Source organism: Hyaena hyaena, unplaced genomic scaffold, assembly GCF_003009895.1.
Source record: "Hyaena hyaena isolate Hyena2069 unplaced genomic scaffold, ASM300989v1 scaffold_370, whole genome shotgun sequence".
Taxonomy (NCBI): Eukaryota; Metazoa; Chordata; class Mammalia; order Carnivora; family Hyaenidae; genus Hyaena; species Hyaena hyaena.
In genome coordinates this window covers 201,250-221,078 of record NW_024081001.1, presented here as the reverse complement: position 1 = coordinate 221,078, position 19,829 = coordinate 201,250, and the positions used below count along the sequence as shown (strand labels likewise).

General features: G+C 44.7%; 1 protein-coding gene across 1 annotated transcript in view; it reads right to left on the bottom strand.

Moving 5' to 3' along the window:
• DOCK5 (dedicator of cytokinesis 5) overlaps nt 1-19,829 on the bottom strand; it is a 216,426-nt gene that overhangs the window by 54,315 nt on the left and 142,282 nt on the right. Inside the window, exons 23-29 of the mRNA XM_039250418.1 lie at nt 17,779-17,890; nt 16,964-17,034; nt 16,262-16,368; nt 13,871-14,007; nt 9,253-9,348; nt 4,516-4,614; nt 462-556 (exon numbers count right to left, since the gene is read on the bottom strand). Of these exons, the coding sequence (XP_039106349.1) occupies nt 462-556; nt 4,516-4,614; nt 9,253-9,348; nt 13,871-14,007; nt 16,262-16,368; nt 16,964-17,034; nt 17,779-17,890 (717 nt within the window). The remainder of the gene's footprint in view (nt 1-461; nt 557-4,515; nt 4,615-9,252; nt 9,349-13,870; nt 14,008-16,261; nt 16,369-16,963; nt 17,035-17,778; nt 17,891-19,829) is intronic.

Below are 19,829 nucleotides of genomic sequence, written 5' to 3'. Positions count from 1 at the left end.
CAACCAGAGGTTATGGGGAAGGCACTGCAGGTGGAAGAAGCCACCCAATGGAAAGCACAGAACATGTCTGGGGACCAGGGGAAAGGCCAGTTTGGTTGGAGCACAGGGAAGTGCTACCAAGGGAAATAGAGGAAGCCAAGGCTAGAAAAGCAGGGTAGACCAGGCTGAAGAGGCCCTGAATGTTATAATGATGAAGACAATGCAGAGCCACTGAGGGGCACTGTGGGAGAGCCAAGGATGACAGGAGTTGGGCAATGAGGGCACCACACCTGAGTAGAAGTGTCCCAGGTGAGACCATGAGGAAAGAATTAGCAATCCAGAAACAGGAGGTTCCTTGCTCCACAGAGCATGAATATACCTCAAAGAAATTTAATAGCACTCCACAGGAGGTCCCATACCTGGTCATAAGAGCCAAGTTATTCAGAATCAAATGCCTCAGGCCTTGCCCCAGGCCGTCTTACCTGCTCTGTGTCATATTCATGACCATCCAGTCTTTGGCATAGACATTCTTTCCGATCAGATCCTTGAACATGATAAAAGTTTCCATGAGGAAATCCTGCCGAGAACAAAGGAGGAGAGTTTGAGGAAACACTGGGTGACTAGAAGGAGCTCAGCATCAGAACACAATGTCCCTAGCCTGTAATTATAGCTTACCTTTTTAAAATTAACTTATTTATTAAAAAATTTTATTAATGTTTTTATTTATTTCTGAGAGAGAGAGAGAGAGAGACAGTGTGAGCAGGGGAGGGTCAGAGAGTGAGGGAGACACAGAATCTGAAGCAGGCTTAAGGCTTTGAGCTAGTTGTCAGCACAGAGCCTGACACGGGGCTCAAACCCACTAACCTTGAGATCATGACCTGAGCTGAAGTTGGACGCTTAACCGACTTAGCCACCGAGGCGCCCAACAGCCTACATTTTAATAAGGTTTTTAGGGGTCTGACAAGGTCAGAAAAAGTTGTCCACGTTTAATAACTGATAAAACTGAGGCCTGTGAAAAAAGTAAAAGACTTAAGGCCACAGAAACTAGGAAGTGGGAGAGTGGGGAAGAGAACTTGGAGTTCTGGACCCCAACTTTAAAGCCATAATGTCTTGAGTCCTCTCCTGCCAAGTGTTGTCGGAACAGAGCTACGCACTTAGAATGAATTTACCAACAATGGTGAGACTGCTAATAACTCGGAGTCTGATTCTCCTTTATTATTATTAGAACAGAACAAAACCACTATAAATAAAAAGCAAAGTCAGGATTCCTTCTATTCCAGGAATGTTCCCATGGGTAGCCTGGGGGAAGGGTTCTTAATGGCCCTTAAAAAGAGATCGTAGCAGTGCACTGCAATGATGGTAATAACGAAAGAACACAGAGCACAATATCTGAAAAACAGCTCTTTTACTCAAAAGGGCGCTGTGAGCAAAAATCAACTTAGGAATAGAGCAATTCGGACTAAAATTCAAAGCTAAGAAGTTTTGAAAGCTTTTTATTTATTAGTTAGTTAAATTTAGATATTTTCCACTCAGATTCCTGAGATGAAAACCCGGGCCAATTCCTCTGGCACCAAACCACACAGTTCTGCCTTATGAGTTACATCAGGCAGCAAGAGGAGCACAGCGGTGGGGAAGCAGGCAGCCTGGGTCCTATTTGTAAGGCTGCTCCTCCGAGATGGTGGGCAAGATGGCTGACTTCTGGCCACACAGGACAGGAGCAAGAACCACTCTGGCTCTTAAGTATGTGCTATCCTTGCACCTTCCTTTGGCTCAATGGCGAATCAAACTTTTTCTATCTTTGATTCTCAAATCATAGATGTATTTGATGAGTTTTAAAATTCTTCATCATATCTTGTAAGCATGCCCACAATTTATTAAGTATTCTAAAAACTCTCTCAAATCAGTAAGAATTCATGGTGTGTGGAGAAAAGATTAAGTTTAAATGACAGTTACCCACTTCTTTCCAAAACAAAATTTTTTTAGGGGCATCTGGGTGGCTCAGTTGGTTGAACATTCGACTTCGGTTCAGGTCATGATCTCATAGTTTGTGAGTTTCTGCCCCATATTGGACTCACTGCCGTCAGCACAGAGCCCGCTCTGGATCTTCTGTCTACAAGCCCCCCCAGCCCCCTGCCCCGCCCCCTGCCCCTTCTGCACTTGTGCTCTCTTTCTCAAAAATAAATCTTAAACAAAATTTTTTTTAATTTTAATTTTTTTTAGGGAGAGAGAGAGCACACAGGCGAGGTGGGGCAGAGGGAAAGAAGGAGAGAAGTGGGGGAGAGAAGGAGAGAGAGAGGGAGAAACAGAGAGACAGAGAGAATCTTGAGCAGACGCCACACTCAGAGAGGAGCCAGACGTGGGGCTTGATCTCGTGACCAAGAGATCATGAACTGGGACAAAATCAAGAGTTGGATGCTCAACGGACTGAGCCACCCAACGTGTCCCCAGTTATCCACTTCTGATGCTGATTCTACATTTGACTCTTTTGGTAATCTAAATTAATTGTACACAATGATGATATAACATAATAAAGGCAATTCACAGATTATCCAAGATCTCATTTTATGTCCCATTTCCCAAAATCTTCCAAGTGATTTCTTCAGAAGGCAACAGGAGGAAGGGAAAAGAGAGTCCCCTGGAAGTCAAAAGGCCTAGCTGTCCCCTGCAGGGTTACCCCTGATGACTACAGTTCTCTCATGGGGATAATAATCCTCTTTTAGTTAGGTAACTAACAGAGGGAAGAGCTTAGCATTGCTCTAGAAAACAAAGTTAAATCTGTTTTTTTGCTTACTTCATGGAACCAAATCATCAAGAGCCTGAATAGAACTTACCTTGTTCTACCTACTGAGGGAAAGTTTTAAAGAATCACTAAACTATTTTTATATCAACTTTATCTTACATGACAATAATAATAATAACGTCACTATTATAGCTGATCCGCAGAGGCATTAACTACATGCCAAGCAAAAAGCTAGATAATTACCAGGTGTGGACTCCATCAATACTCCTTTACATTAACCCTCGACTTAGGTACCAGCTTACAGAGAAGGAAATTGAGCTTTAGAGATTTAGAGCTGGCCCAAAATTTCATAGAAGGAAGTAGAACAGCCCAATTTCAAACCCAGATCTGGATGTTCTAAAGCCTGTGTTTTTTTTTTTTTTTGAATGTTTGTTTATTTTTGAGAAATGGAAAGACAGAGCATGAGCGGGGGAGGGGCAGAGAGAGAGGAAGACAGAATCCGAAGCAGGCTCCAGGCTCCGAGCTGTCAGCACAGAGCCTGACGTGGGGCTCGAACTCAAGAACCGTGAGATCATGCCGAACTGTGAGATCATGACCTAAGCCGAAGTCGGACACTTAACCGACTGAGCCACCCAGGCACCCCTAAAGCCTATTGTTCTTCAACCCACTATACCATCAGCCTCCATCTCTCCCCTCCCTTCCTCTCTTCCCAACTCCCTTGCACTTGGTCTCTGCAGGCATGCCCACATATTGCTATGGGCCCCTGTACCATGCTGCCTGCTAGGGTATGGCCTAAGAAGAGGCTCATGGATGCCTCCAGATTAAGTGACATAGTTTATCCCTGACTCTACTACTAGATTCAGTTCTTTGCTCCTCCTCCTACTACACAATGCTTTCTGTGCAGTTCCTTGTGTGCTTTTCCATCAGGTGGACCTCACAGAAAGGAAGTCAACAGGCCAAGAAAGAGCTAGATATCGTAGGGTGTACAGGCCACCTGCTACGAGTCTAATATGAACAGAAAGTAGAGAATGTAGAGCACAGAGAAGACTGGACTATGCACTGATGGTGAGAGACTGTCCACAGCAAGGACTTGTGCAATGGGACACTGGATTACTGACTGAGCTGTGTCTAGCCCACCACTTTACAAGATAGGACCATACTTTTGGAGACGTTTAAAAGCCCATTAACAATTCCCTAAAGGGAAAGATCTTGGGGAAGTGGCCAGGGCCTACCTCTGCCTCTTAGGCAATCTTTGGTAGCACGCTAAATAGTAATCGTGGGAACAATTTTCTTGCTGAAAACAAAAGAGAATGGAATATTTTCAACCTTAGATACCTTACAGATGTTCTAAGGGACAAGTATTCCCTCTCCTTGTCTCCGTTTCCAGGGAGTACTGAAAATGATGCCGCCAACCACCACCACAGAGACAGCACTGTGCATAGCTCTGCCTTCTAGAATCCTTCCCATGGCATGACTGCCATCTCTGAGAATGAGGTACTCCTCTCCTCTGAGAGCAAGAAAGATCTCTTAAACACTTCTAAATAAGGGTTCTCTCTAAATTCAAGAGACTGAGGAGGCTGAGTGATGGCTTCCTGGTACATGTTCTAGAATCTTGAAATCCTATCACAGAGAGAAAGTCAGAATCAACCATTTCCTCTTATTATTGTGCACAGACATGCAGCATTGGAGGTAGGTGGGAAGAGACTCATGATGCTCTGTTTGGGTGATTGTTTGGGTGTGCATGTGCCATATAGAAGAGGTCATAAAGTTACCAGGCCCCAATGAAGACAACTTACAATGATGTCTTGTCTGGTTTTGAAAGTGCTGATATAGTGGCTGTAGTGGCTGTCATCCATTTGCTGCAGGATCGCAATCATACAGGACACGAAACCCCCCTGGAAGGAGAAAAGAAACACAAATCCAGAACCCCTTAGACCACCGACTGACGAAACAAGACCCATGTGCACGCACTTTGGTTTTCTCCACCCAATTACCCAAAACAGGGACCCTATCAAACTGGCAACCTTCTGCGTTCTGAAGGTCTAAAAGGCACACGCTTTGCTGTTTCTGCTTAAAATGCTCTCCCCTTCCAGGTCTAAGTTAAGGAATGTGGAGGGCTTTACTCATCCCTTTAATGGTACGACTTGTAGTGTCCTGTAGGTCAACGTACCCTGATGCTAAGATCTCAGCTAGATGACAAGTTACAATACAAATAACCTGGGGACTATGGGTTTCTTTCTGAGACAGAGAGAGTTGGAGTCCATTCAGACATGTCTGAAACGGCACATATCTTCTGTGAAGGGAAGCAAGGAGGAAAAAGAGATCGTGAAACTGAGAGTGGAAGAGCAGTGAGATTGGGGCAGGAGTGCTCCCTGCTGGAACACTTCAATCGCATCTTTCCAGCTCCAGAATCTTTCAGTTACTTCTGCCATGTTATGCACATATGGTTACGGACATGCTATGGATAAAGGGACTGAACAACTTGATATGTTTATCAATTTATATATATATTTAAATGTTTTTTTTTACCATTTATTCATTTTTGAAGGATAGAGAGAGATGGAGTGTGAGCGGGGGACAGACACAGAGTGGGAGACACAGAATCTGAAGTAGACTCCAGGCTCTGAGCTGTCAGCAAAGAGCTGCTATGTGGGGTCTGAACCCATGAACCATGAGATCATGACCTGAACCAAAGTCGGATTCTTAACTAAATGCGCCACCCAGGTGCTCCATTAATTTATATTTTTGAAGTGAGAAATTACATATTTAATGTGCTTTCCCCTTGTCTAATCATATCTGAATCACAGACTTAATTTTCTGGCCAGAGGGCAAACGTCTAGGGGTAATGACCTCCTGTATTCATAGAGTTATTAACATGAATGGGCACAGAGATGAATTTAGGGGATGGAGGGAATGACTTCCTAAACGCAAAGACAATGAGGGAATATCCACGTACACCTTTCTATGAATGAATGTCTTGCTCTCTTTTGTTTAAAAAAGTTTATTTTTCTGATTATAAAGCAAGGTAATCTTGTTGTCCTAAGGCTTTTGATATATATTGCCAAATCACACTGAGTTTGCATTCAGATCAGTATCTTAACACCACTTGTTTCTCTAGGCCTTTGCCTATTCCGGGTATCAGTATTTGCATTTCAGTTTTGGTTACTTTGCATTTCCTTTGCTCTGAATTATACACTCTGTTGGTTGGCCATTTATTTTTTCTCATTTTGCTGTTTGCTTATATTCTTCACATATTTTTCTATGAAAGTATCTTTTTTAAAATGGCTTGTAATAGGTTTTGTATTTTAAAGACTATTAGCCTTTCACCACATATTTTACAAATAATTTTATTTATTTATTTATTTTTTGCAAATAATTTTTAGAGTTTGGTGCTTAACATTTAGTGTATGTGTATATGTGTGTGTGTGTGTGTGTGTAATTATTTTCACATATAGGCGTTTAATTTTTTATCTAGTAAACTTCACTTTTTCTTTTATAGTATCCTTTCCATTTGTAAAAATTCAGGAATCTCAGTTCTCTTAAAAATAGGTATAGGTGAAAGGGATTTAAGAGCACTTTTGTCCTGATGAGCACTGAGTAACATATAGAACCGTTCAATCACTGTATTGTACATCTGAAACGAATATAAAACTGTATGTTAATTATACTGTAATTTTTATTTATTTTTATTTTTCTTTATTTATTTTTGACAGAGACAGAGACAGAGCACAAGTGGCAGAAGGGCAGAGAGAGAGGGAGACACAGAATCCAAACCAGGCTCCAGGCTCTGAACTAGCTGTCACCAGAGAGCCTGGTGTGGGGCTCGAACCCACGAACCGTGAGATCATGACCTGAGCCAAAGTCGGACGCTCAACTGACTGAGCCACCTAGGCGCCCCTAAAGTTTTTATTTATTTATTCATGTAACATGGGGCTCAGACTCATGACCCCACAATGAAGAGTTGCCTATTCTTCTGACAGCCAGCCAGTGCCCACTCTTGTTTTATTTTTACTCTCACATTTTTGTGACTAAATTAAGTGGGATTTTTCCTTTATAATCGCTAAATAGCAACTTCTGTAATAGAGAAAGGCCACTGAATATTGTCTCTTTATTCTGAATCTGGTTAGTTTAATAAGTTATTTGTCACTTCTGTTAAAATTTTGTGAAGGTTATTGGGTTTCCTAGAAATAGCAACTCATTTCGGCTAAAAATAATGACAATTATTTTCTCCTTTTTCAAAAGTCGTACTTTGTGTGTGTGTGTGTGTGTGTGTGTGTGTGTATTATTACATTGGCTGTTATTTATAGAAAAATGCTAAACAATAGGCTTGAGACTTAATATCCTGATTCTCCTTTTAATAACCATCAGGTGATAAGTTGCCTGGTGATTGCATTTTAACATCGCTCATTAATTTGGAATAGAAGATCTATCCATCACATAGATTTTGGCATCTATGGAGACAGTCATACAGCTTTTTTCCATTTATCCAAGCAATATATTTTATTAACTGATCCTATAATACTTAACCATTCCTGATTATGGGAATAAACTATATTAAGGCATATACATACGTACATATATACATATATATCATTCATTCATTATCTGCTATGTCTCTTTGTACTGTTTCTTTGGCTTCTCTTTCACTGTCTCCCTTGTTTCCGTCCTAGGCTTCTCTTTCTCCAACATTCTTACCATTCCTGTATCTCAGCCATTACCACTCCCATCATCTTAACTTTAACAGAAATCTGACAGGAACCCTGCTTCTTTCCCATTCAAATCCCCACCCTTCTCTTCAAACATACTGAGCCAACATTCTTGAGTTGGTTTAAACCACTAGGAAGATAACTATTTCTCTACTCAAGGAGGTTAAAGAGGTAAATTTAATTAAGACATGTTATGTATTACCTGAAAACCAATGTATCATTTCCTTAACAAAATAGTTATCCAACTGCCTTTCTTTATATGTTCTTTACATAGATGGAAGCAATGGCTTGGCGAGAAAAATTAATTAACAATTCGTATTGTAGTGTAAGACCTGAATCCTTTTCTGTTTTGGATAGCCTTGAGTCTTAATCTTAGCAGGGACTTCTCTATATCCCTATTTAGATCAGCTCTGTCACCAAAGCTGAATCTTACAAGGGACATCTTAAGGTTTCGGCCCTGGCCACCACCTGCGCCTAAAAGGCCCCTCCCCACACCTTAACAGGACCCCCTACTTTCTCCAAGTCTTTGGTCAAATTTTCCCTTCTCAGGAAAATCATGTTTGTTTGTTTTTTAAGTTTATTTATTTATTTTGAGAGAGATGGAGACAGTGCAAGTGGGGGAGGGGCAGAGAGTAAGGGAGAGAGAGAGAGAATCCCAGCAGTATCTGTACTACTAGAGCAGGGCCCGAGGCAGGGCTTGAACTCAGGAAACCCTGAGATCCTGACCTGAGCTGAAATCAAGGGTTGGATGTTCCACCCACTGAGCCACCCAGGTGTCCCTCAGGCAGGTCTCAAGTTCTCTCTGCAGTGTTTCCGGGTTTGGAAAATGGAGCTAATGAGAACTACCCCATAGGATTTGTGTGAAGTTTTCTTGAAATGTAAAGTGCTTAAAATAATTTCTGGCAGGTAAAAAAACAAAAACAAACAAAACAAAAAACAGTTAGAGGGGAGCCTGGGTGGCTCCGTCAGTTAAGCGTCTGACTTCAGCTCAGGTCATGATCTCACTATTCCTCAGTTCAAGCCCTATGCTGACAGCTCGGGGCCTGGAGCCTGCTTCAGAATCCGTCTCCTTCTCTCTCTGCCCCTCTCCCGCTCATACTCTTTCTTTCAAACATAAATAAACGTTAAAAAAATTAAAAAGCAGCTAATGGCCGCTTCTATTAATCATCACTACAGCTAGAAGTACTAATAGTGGTACTGTTATTCGAATAAGAGTAGATCCAGACAGAGCACCCCCACCACATACTGAGAATCAGAACACAGTTATAGGAGTTACAGAGGAAGGACTGAATGCAGCCACCAAAACCCTTCATTGTCTGCTCACAAAGGTTTATGTTTTCCTTAAATGACATATTAAACAAATGCTGAGAGGGTATGAGGTCGAATGAAGGCTGGGTTTCCCTGCCCAGGGTGCTCAGGCCTCTTGGTCCGTCTCTGCTCAAACGTTATTACAACAGGCTTTGTCTAGTCTTTGATATGAGCACGGTTCCTTGAGCACGGATCTGCACTCCCGCGGTTAACAGGGTGGCCAACAACGCTCTCCCATCGCCCTCCCCCGCACCTCTTTGGATCATTTTCCCTCAAGGGAAAATCAGTGTTGGAATCGAGATCTGCTGGCGGTTAGAACCAAGGTCACCCATCGGAGAGGGCCCGGAAGTTCTAGATCCATCAATTTCTCAGGGCGTGCGGCGTGCACGCACATACTGTGAACCGTGAGAGGGGCATGTGGGGATCTGGTCCCAAGATGCCAGTCCAGAGGACTCCCAAAGGGCAGGGGGGGCACTGAGGAGCGGCGGTGGTGGCGCAGTCCCCTGCAACGACACTCACGATGTGCGGAGACTGGCGGCTCATCCCAATCACCGTCCGGTTGATCCTCCTCAGCAGCCGTTCCATTATCAGCTGGACGTGCATCGCCGTGGGGCCCTGAGGGGGAAACATGGGAAGTGACACCTTCTTCCTCAGACTCAGCCTCCCTTTTCCCACAAAGAACCTTGGACAGATGAGTTTTCCCTTTAAATCAGGGGAAGAACGCCTCCCTCACAGCCCAGATCATCCACACTCCCTCCAAGATCACAGGGGCCACGAACTCCACATAGTTTGGGAGGAGGCCTCTGGCACGAGAACTCAGTCCTGACACTGAGCACACTGGGTAGCCCAGGACACCGAGGCACATGCATGGGGAGTAAAAGGCAAAAATTCAGAGTTCTTGCCACTTTCTGTGTTAGGAGGAAAAACGCTAAGAAATTCAAGTGAGGGAGATTTGCTATTGACTGAATGTTTGTGTTCGGAAGTCATCTGCGGGGGCTGGGGCACCTGGCTCAGTTGGTTAAGTGTCTGACTCTTGATTTTGGATCAGGTCATGATCTATGGTTTGTGAGTTCAAGCCCTGCATTGGGCCTGTTTGGGATTCTCTGTCTTCCTCTCTCTGCTCTTCCCCCACCCCACAAATAAGTAAATAAACTTTATTTTTTAAAAAAAGCCATATGCTGCAAGTGCCTGGCTGGCTCAGTCAGTAGAGCATGTGACTCTTGATCTCCAGGTCATGGGTTCAAGCCTCACATTGGGTGGAGAGATTACTTAAAAAACAAGTTTTTTGAAATTTTTTTTAACATTTATTCATTTTTGAGAGAGAAAGACAGAGTGCAAGCAGGAGAGGAGCAGAGAGAAAGGGAGACACAGAATCTGAAGCAGGCTCCAGGCTCTGGGGTGTCAGCACAGAGCCCGATGTGGGGCTCAAACTCATGAAGCATGAGATCATGATGTGAGCCGAAGTCAGACGCTTAACCAACTGAGCCACCCAGGTGCTCCACTTAAAAAAATTTTTTTTTAAATTAAAACAAGCCACAAAAGTCAGATGCTGGTGCTCTAAACCCTTATGTGATAGAATATTGACATGGGCTTTTGGGGGGCAAGTTAGACATGAAGGCACGGCCCTGGTCTTGTAAGGAGAGACAACAGACAGCTTGTTTTTCCTCTCTCCAGACACACTGAGTGAAGGCCATGTGAGGACAAAGAGCAGGCAGCTGTTTTTAGGCCAGAAGGGGGACCCTCCCCAGGAACCCTGCCATTCCGGCACCCTGACTTCGGACTTCCCATCTCCAGAACCATGAAAGACAGATATCTGTTGGCTGAGCCTCTGACTGTGGTGTTTTAACAAGTGGACTGACACAGGGATTCAATGCTTGGACTCTGTCATGTGCGACTTTGAGCAATTATTTACCTCTGCTGAGCTTCTGTTTTCCCAGATGGAAGAAAACAAGACCCAGATCCCTTACAGGATGTTATACTCACTTAGCTCCACCTTAGCAATAATCAACTTGTCTTTACAAAGCCTGTGTCCCTTCTTACATTGTGATAGATAGTCTGAAACTCTGGTTATTGCTTCAAATAGCTACATCGCTGCTATATCTAGTTTTATTAAAATACCAAGTGCTACCAGCTTCCCTTTTGTGCCTCCCTTCTCTCCTTTGTTTTTATTATTTATTCATTTGCTTCCCATTTCTTTGAGTGAAAACGATCTATAAAACCTTCCCTCTCTCTTGAGACTGCTTTCTCCTCTATTCATGTACCGAGACCACACCGCAGACCTGGCTCGGTGTGGGAGCCCTGCGCCGGCCCCGGGTGGAGGTTAGAAAAGGAATCAGACATTCTCTGATCGGGAGAGCTGGGGCTTGAAGATAAACGAGCAAAACGTAAGGATCCTCCTAGAAGGTCAGCTCTGTTCAGCTGCTGATCACATGAAATCCTTGTGAAATAAAACAAATAAATGAACAAATTGAAGGTCAGCTCCGTGACGGCAGACGACTTGCTTCTCCTGTTCACTGCCGCACTCTGACATACACCCATCGTGGCGCCTGGGGCACGGGAGCGGTTTAAGACGGGCCTGTGACCTGAATCATAAGTGCTGGTTCAAAATGAGAAGAGTCCTACACAAGATGTAAGGAGGGCATGGAGGGAAGTAGCAGAGGGGTGTGTGCGTGGGGGTGGGGGGGCGCTGGGGCAGGGCTGCACCAGGAAAACCCCATGGGGTTCTACTATAGCTAGGCTTTGAAGAATATGGACAGTTTGGAGATCTAGCTTTGGGAGAAGAGGAATCCTGGAGGATTATAAAAAGGCATAGGAATACATGTCAGTAATTAGAGCCTGGAACTAACTGAGGTGATGAGAAAATGTAGGAAGACATATACAGTTAGTTTGCACCTGTTTGTACATTTACATGCAAACATCTATCAGTGATGGCGGGGGGATAAAACCGTATCATTCCCATCACCAAAAAAACTATCAAATTTACTACCTTAACAGAGCTCTAAGATCAATCATTTTGAACACTTCTCCTACTATAGAGAACCTTATCAGAAGACCCAAAAAAGTTTTTTCGGTCCATTAAATCAGGACAAGATGTAAACACATTAAAGTCATCTCCAAAGAGTCCTTCTACATGCTAAGAAGGTAGGTAGAGATATTATATTAAAAAAACAAAACAAGGGGCACCTGAGAGGCTCAGTTGGTTAAGTGAACAACTCTTGATTTCAGCTCAGGTCATGATCTCACGGTTGTAGGATCGAGCCCCACACTGTGCTCCACGCTGAGCGTAGAGCCTGCTTGGGATTCTCTCTCTCCTTCTCTTTCGGGCCCTCTCCGGCTTGCACATGCTCACGTGCTCTCTCTCTCTCTCTCTCTCTCTCTCAAAATAAGTAAATAAACTTTAAATAACAGACAAAAAAACCCAAAATAACAAGAACAACAATAACAAAAAACTGGGTTAGAAGTGGAAGAGATCAAGAGGTCTAAGAGGTTATCTGGAACCATCCTGACATGTTATGGAATGGGAAACTGAGGCGCCTGCAGAGTGCCTCAAGATAAAGAGTTACGTGTGCCAGGCTCCCGGGTGGCTCAGTTGGTTAAGTGTCAGACTTCAGCTCAGGTCATGATCTCACAGTTAATGAGTTTGAGCCCGGTATCAGGCTCTGTGCTGGCAGCTCAGAGCCTGGAGCCTGCCTCGGGTTCTGTGTCTCCCCTTTTTCTGTCCCTCCCCCACTCACACACACACTCTCCTCCTTTTTCTCTCTCACAAATAAATATTAAAAAAAAAGAAAAAAAAGAAAAAGAACTACACGTGCTAACACTGGAACCAGAAAAGAAACAGCCTGATTCCCATGTTTCGAAACAGCTATGGATCATATACATACACTTCTAGAATGCCAGAGCCCGCCCAAACCAAAATCCCTAGTAAACTCACTATTGCTAACTACAACTTTGAGCTTCATTTTAGTGTTTTGATTACTGAGTCATAAAAGTTACTTTCTAAAAATATTATTATCATTATGATATGGTTGGTCACATTTACTTCTTTGTTATAAAATCCCTGGTTAGGAATCTAATACCCAACCACAAGATTCCTTGGGGAAACCTATTATGTTTTATGCGGTTTCTAGCAACACACTGAAGAAAACGGGAGGGGGAGCGTGACCTATAATTAACAAATATCAAATAATAATGCAAACAGTGAGGTGGGCTGCAGGGACACATGGAAGGGGGGGCTAGGCCGGGAAAGCCATGGCATACTCCCACACATCTGTGGCTAAGGCGGGAATTAGCAGAAATGTGGCCACGCCCATGCGAAGAGGAGATGAGGCAGCCTGTGGCCACGCTGGGGGTGCCTCTGAAAGGTGAGCTAAGAATTTGGCTATGGGAATAGGGACAGAGGCCTCTCCAATTGCTTTCGCAGAACTGGACCTGGAGATACAGGTAAGAGAAGGGGCGTAGGCAAAGCCAAGAGGGTTTTCCCTGCTCTGTATGAACACTGGAGCCATGGGGCCGTTGTGGGGGGTGGGAAGTATGGTTTGCGCTCAACTGAACACATTCTGATCTCTTCTCCAGCCTCTTAGGGGAGGCCATGCCTAGGCTACGGGCTGTGCTGTCTCTAGAAGGTAGTAAACCCAGGCGGATGCGGCCCCAGGGTTTGGGGGAGTATGGATGCCTCGGTCACAGAGGAGAAGCGAGACAAGAAAGCACATTGTATCTGCCAGGCTCCAAAAGGGAGGATCAGTGTCAGAACTTAAAAATGAGGATGTCCCAGAAGCTCCGGAGTATCTACAATAGTCCAGTCAGTGCCATAGGTATAAGAGGGCCAGGGTTTCTGCTTAAACGATCTGAGCAGGGCTCCGATTCTTTAACATCCCCTCAGGGATCTCCAGGGGGGACAAGCCTGGAAACACAGTGGCAGCAGGCACCAGCAGTAAGCAGACCCTCCCGGACAGAGAGGTGCAGAGAAGGTTCTAGCAAGCAGCAGCCTCTGCGATCACCTCAAAACCAGCGCAGCCTGTCCCCGGTGGCTGGGCTTCGAAAACCGCCTGGGTGGAGCCCTCAGGTAGGGAAGGCGATCTTGCCCTAGGCAAAGGGCCGAGGGTGGGCCGTGGTGTGCCTCGGTGACGATTCCACTCACCACATCCTTCCTGTCCAGCACTTCCAGGATGTTGCTCAGAAGCTGCGAGCTGGCCTCATGGTCGGGCTTGCTGCAGTTGTCATCTAACTGGCCGCTGAGCTGGTCGATCAGCAGCGGCAGCAGGACATCTCTGCACTCTGGGGGAGAAAATGCATACACTCAGCGGGTGGCACCCCTGAAATGCCCAGCTTCTTCCTGCACCTCCCCCTCCCACCCCCGCTGCCATAGCTGACCTCTTGGCTCTGCCCAGCAGGGCTAGATCCCTGCGGGCAGGAAGCATGGCATGTTCGGCGTGGAACGTCAGTCCTGTAACTTGATTTTTACTTCTTAATGTTTTTAGTGTTTATTTATTTTGAGGAGGGGGGGCAGAGAGAGAGAGGGAGAGAGAGAATCCCAAGCAGGCTCTGCGTTCAGCACAGAGTCTGGCGCAGGGCTCGATCCCACAACCGTGAGATCACGACCTGAGCTGAAATCAAGAGTCGGGACGCCTCACTGACTGAGCCACCCAGGCGCCCCAAGGCCTGTAACTTGGTGTTAAAAGCTAAGAAACTGACACCTATCACTGGTACCTATGTGAAAATGCGTAAAGTAGTCAACAATTTCTTTAGCTTTAAAAAAAAAAAAAAAAAAGCCAACTTGTTAGTTGAATGCTAAGTCATCTGAAATGAAAAAACTAAGGAAGTTATACTTAATGTTTGAAAAGTTTCCACCTAAGGGGGAGAATTTACTCTAAAATTCATATAAACACTGAGTGAACTTTCACTAGTACATTTCAATGTGTTTTGAGGACATTCTGATCATGTTTTTGCAGGTGCGTGGACTTCACAAAATAAAAGCTCAGTTTTCTATGATGTCTTCCTTCAGAGATCGTCACTATTATACAACTTTATGATGAGGCCAGATATTCTGGCCACAAACGGAAATAACTGTTAACAGTGAGATTACTTCCTCTAACCAGAACCCCACGACACATCTCATTTATCCTTTCTGCACGCTTAGAGGCAGAGGCAGTGCAGTATATTAAGATGTTTAATAACATTACATTTTCTAATTAAGAGCATTCACTAGCTTTGTGCACACTTCCAACAGTGTCCTTGTGACAGCTAGAATTTCTAAGCAAAAATCCACAGGGTCAGACAGTGTCAGGGCCGAAAGAGGCTACTGATGTGAGGCAGTTCAAATCCTTCCTTCCGTGAATATGGAGGCTGACTTGCAGGAGGTTCCTTGTGTGACCAAAGTTATAGAACTAGCCCGGGGCAAGGCCAGAAGGCCTTCCACCAACAACCCACTGACCTTTCCCTAATTTCTGAAGAGTCCTGCTGGTCCTCAGACTCTCCAGGCAACACATGTTACGTGGGTTCACCCTCCGGGAGCCCCTGACCTGAGAGTAATTCCCATAGCTGCCCCTGTTTAGCAAGTCTTAGGTTTTTGGGGGGAAAGACCAGCTACTGGACGTCTTCCCCATATCAGCCTTGGGACAGGAACACAATGATTTAGACTTGGTGGCCGTATGCCTTCCCTCTAGTCACAAAACGAATAGTATTTCATCCATGTGAGAGCTTTCATGCCTCCATACCCTCTGGCTTCCCAGTAGCATGCTGGTGATCTGGTTCTCCAACTTAGTACTCCCCTTCTCACCCCTCCCCAACCTGTAACTTATAGTGTTGGCCAATCTCTGTGCTGTAAATACTTCTACGCTGGTCCATTTTCAGCTCCTCACGTGACATGGCTGAGCATGGAGTTGAGAGAGATCACATAATATGCTCTCCTGAGCTGGGACAGATGGCCCCAGCACTCCCCTGCACTACCAACCCATGGCTTTCTAGAATACACAGTAAGTACAGGTCAAAGAAGACATATCTGTCTAAAAAGACTATCTTTCTACTTGCCTGCTACTTTCTGAGGTGTCTATTTTTTAGGACAAAGCACTCCAATTAATGAAATACTGGATTGTTCTCATTAAAAAACGCATGGTTCTGGGGGGCGGCGCCTGGTTGCCTCAGTCAGTTAAGAATCTGACTTCGGCTTAGGTCATGGTCTCATGGCTTGTGAGTTCGAGCCGTGCTTGGGGGGAGCTCTAGCCCTGCTTCAGATGAGCCCTGCTTCTCTCTCTCTCTGCCTCTCGCTCACTTGCATGCACCCTGTCTCTCAAAAAATAAATAAGTAAATAAAATGAAATGAAAAATGCAGGACTCTGTTCTTTAAGATACTCTCAGAAATGCTGAACTGACTTCATAGTCTTAAAACCGGTTTCTCTGGATGTCGCTAAATCATAAAAAACTACTGGCAAGAACATTATTGACATTAAAAAAAAAAAAAAAGCAAGTGTTGGCTGAAGCAGCTCCTGAGGCCTGGAATTCTGACAAGCAGTAGTTGTTGGTGAAGACATACCCGACTGCCGGAAAAGATTGCTCTCCACTATCTTGGTCATGCAGTTAAGTTTCTGGCGAACTAACTGGTTGTCAGGAATGCTCTGAATGAACTTGCAGAAGAGCATGCTGCAAGAGAAACCCCAGAGGTTGGTATCTGCACACTCCGTCGCACTCAAGCTATCATTACACGATTCCCCTCTACTCTGAGACTCGGGCGTGGAGAGCTTGACCTGGAAATCTCTCCCAGACGCCCTGGGAGTCTGTTCCTAGGAAGTGAAGGCGAGACCGTATTCCATGAGCGCTGTTATAGTGCTCGGCCTCGGGGCTGGCCCCGTGTAAACTATCCGAGTGCGGTCACATCTATCCTGGCTTTGCAGACCTGCCTTAACGCTACTTCTGCACAATCCTTTTCTGGCCGACTCCACCCCGCTGTCGCTCACCATCTGACTCTGCAGTGCCGGGATACTTAGGTGTGGGGCTGGAAGTGTATCATTATGTACTTTCTTCTGTAGTTAATTTTATGTCTGCGTGTCTTGATTCCCCCAGAGAAAGTGCAAATCTCTCACAGGGGTAGGCTTTGTGGCTCCTTTTAGATCTTCCACAGAAACGGAGCACAAAGGGAGATTAGAAGAGTAAGAGAACAGGGAACAGCCCAGGCCCCAGCCAAGCCAGGGGCTGCTTCTCTGCTAAAGTCAACAAATGAATATGTTTTGCTATTTACCTGAGCTCAACAGGGTCGAACACAAGTTTGACGTCATTAATTATGCTGGGAAGGTACTTCAGAGCTGCCCCCTGTAAGAGGAAATACCAAAGGGCAAATTCAGTTGCCAGACAGGATGGACACACAATGTACTCCTTAATCTCGGGAAGAAAAGGCTTGAAATCTACAATAGGGAACTGGAAACGGATGCCCTCGCATTAGAGAAGAGAGCTCCATGTTGCTAGAGGTGATCTCCTAAAATCTTTCTCATAAAAAGTCAGGCGACATGGCTTTTTTTCTTCTTCTTCTTTACCAACAGGCACTATTTGGAATTCATTTTTCTATCTAAGGAGGTAGTTAAAATCTTGACGTCTCTCCCTCACAAAGCAGCCATAAAGAGCAAAGAAGAAATAATAAAGCTCAGAGCTGAATCCCCAGAGATTGCCTATTTTACATTAAAAAAATTGATAATGATGAACAGGATGGTGACTTTGGGCTTCTGGGAGGAATGGGCAGGGACTCGGAATAAAAACCTGTTGCCTGTAACGTCAGGATCAATCAGCTGAATTCACAGGGACCACAACGGCCATTCACAGGACGTCTAAAAGGACAGTCTGTCTTTGGCAAACTGTCATTTGAGAATACATTTGAGAATACAAATGTACATAAAAGTTGAAACACAGGTCTTGCCCTTGACAACTTTCTTTGGTCATACTAAAATTCACCAGCTTTCCACAAATTAGGATTCACTTTCTCTCCCACCATGGCTCCGTCTGTTGTCACAGAACATCAGCAACAGCACTGAAAGAGGCGTCCATGCTGAAAACCACGCTGACCTTGATCTTAACAGCTTCCTCCAGGGGCCTGTCCATCAGCATATTGAAGGCGAGAAACAACTGGCGGATTGAATTATTAAATTCATCTCCATCTTCGCTTTGGCCGTAAAACCTTAACAGCAGAAAGAGAAAATCTGTCAGGCTTTCTGTCTTTAAAAAGGCATTTTCAAAAAGACCTGTCACCTAAGCAATGCTGGAGGCCCATGCCTCTTCACCCTTGATAATCCACTTTCCACCCAAGAGAGGAGATAATCACTGGAAATGTCAACCACGTTTTACTGCTTCTCTGACTGAAACCCTTCAATGGCTTCCCATTCCACTTGGGATGAAATCCACGTGCTTCACCATGGCTTACCAGGCCCTACCTCATCTGTCGTTAGCCGGCCACTCCCCATTCTAGTTCCACTTGGCCCAGCAATACTGGCTTCTCCTGACTCCTCACCCAGGCCCCACAGGACCCTGGCCTTAGCAGGTATTGCCCTACACACCGCTTCCTGCACTGACCCCCCACCACCACCTTGTTCAGTCTCAACCCAAACACCAGCTCCTGGAGAGATCTTCTCCCTCCCTGGTTATTACCTCACCAACACCTCCCCTGCTAGCCCTTAACCTATCTGTAATGATCTTACAGTGTCTTTCTTCACTCTTTGCCTCCCTGGCTTCCATGCAACCCACAGGCAATGTTAGAGTGGGAGCCTTGTTTAATCTCCTGTTCGATCTCCAGCACCCATAGCAATACCTGGCATCCTACGTACCAGCATTTAAAAAAAGGGGGGAGGGGACTAATACAAGACACATCGATGAAGATGGAGTTATCCATGCCCTACTGTGGGCAATTTACAATTTTCATTTTCCCTAGGTGTCTCCCCAGTGGAGGTATATTCCAGCCAGGAAGTGAGCTTAGAAGAGGAATATATGTTCTGATGAGGGCAAACTGGTGGGGGGCAGGGTGCTCGGGTTGCAGGAGATGGGGGTGTGGTGAGATTTCATTTGTAGCTCCTGGACAGGGCCAGGAAACAGATGTGTCTATCAGATCTAAGCAGGCAGGGAATGTAGATTTCTAGGCTTTCTTTCTCAGAGCAAGTTCCTCTCTAATGAGAAAAAACAGATGGGTGGAGGGGAATAACCATAAACAGGTGCTCAGAGACTAAGTTCAACACAGCAACTCCCTTAGTTAATTCCATGGGTTACTTAATCACACTAATCTTGGCTTTTCCATTGTTGTCTTCTTAATATGATGTTGAAAAGGATGGTTCAGATGCACTGCAACGTTGCGAAGGGTGACACACTAGTGAATCATCAGTGGAAAAAATTTCTCAGTTTCATAAATTTAGGTTTTCTTTCTATGGTTTTATGAGGACTTTTATTGCTGTACATCAGAGTTCACTGTAGAAACTTTTAGATAAGGGAATATTCCCTCAGTGGGACACAATCCAGGCCCTAACTAAATTGGTGGAAATTTAACATAATTGCAAAATACAAGGAACTAGCTATAAAAGAAGCTTCTCTGAAGAGACAGAGACTGCAGAGCCCTGGGTAAACCCTGCTCTCTTCTGTAAGGGAAGGGGGAATGGTCTTTCACTCATCTGAACTTTTATGTCATTAGTTTTTAGAAACTACAAAAATGTACAAAATCACTGTAGAAACTTTAAAAATGCAGAAAGAATAAAACTAACCTGCTTAAAACCCTGTTACTCACAATTTTACTCCTACTAAAATTTTAGATTCCGAACCTCTAACATTTTTTTAAATGTTTTATTTATTTGAGAGAGAGAGAGAAGAGTGTGAGCAGGGGAGGGTCAGAGAGGGAGACACAGAATCTGAAACAGGCTCCAGGCTCTGAGCTAGCTGTCAGCACAGAGCCCAACACGGGGCTCGAACCCACGAACCGCGAGATCATGACCTGAGCTGAAGTTGGACGCTTAACCGACTGAGCCACCCAGGCGCCCCCAAACCTCTAATATTTTTGAAATGGGATCATACTGTACTTATGTCTTATGCCTTAGTTTTGTTTAAGAACAGTCATCTTTCCTCATTAACATTTCTGAAAG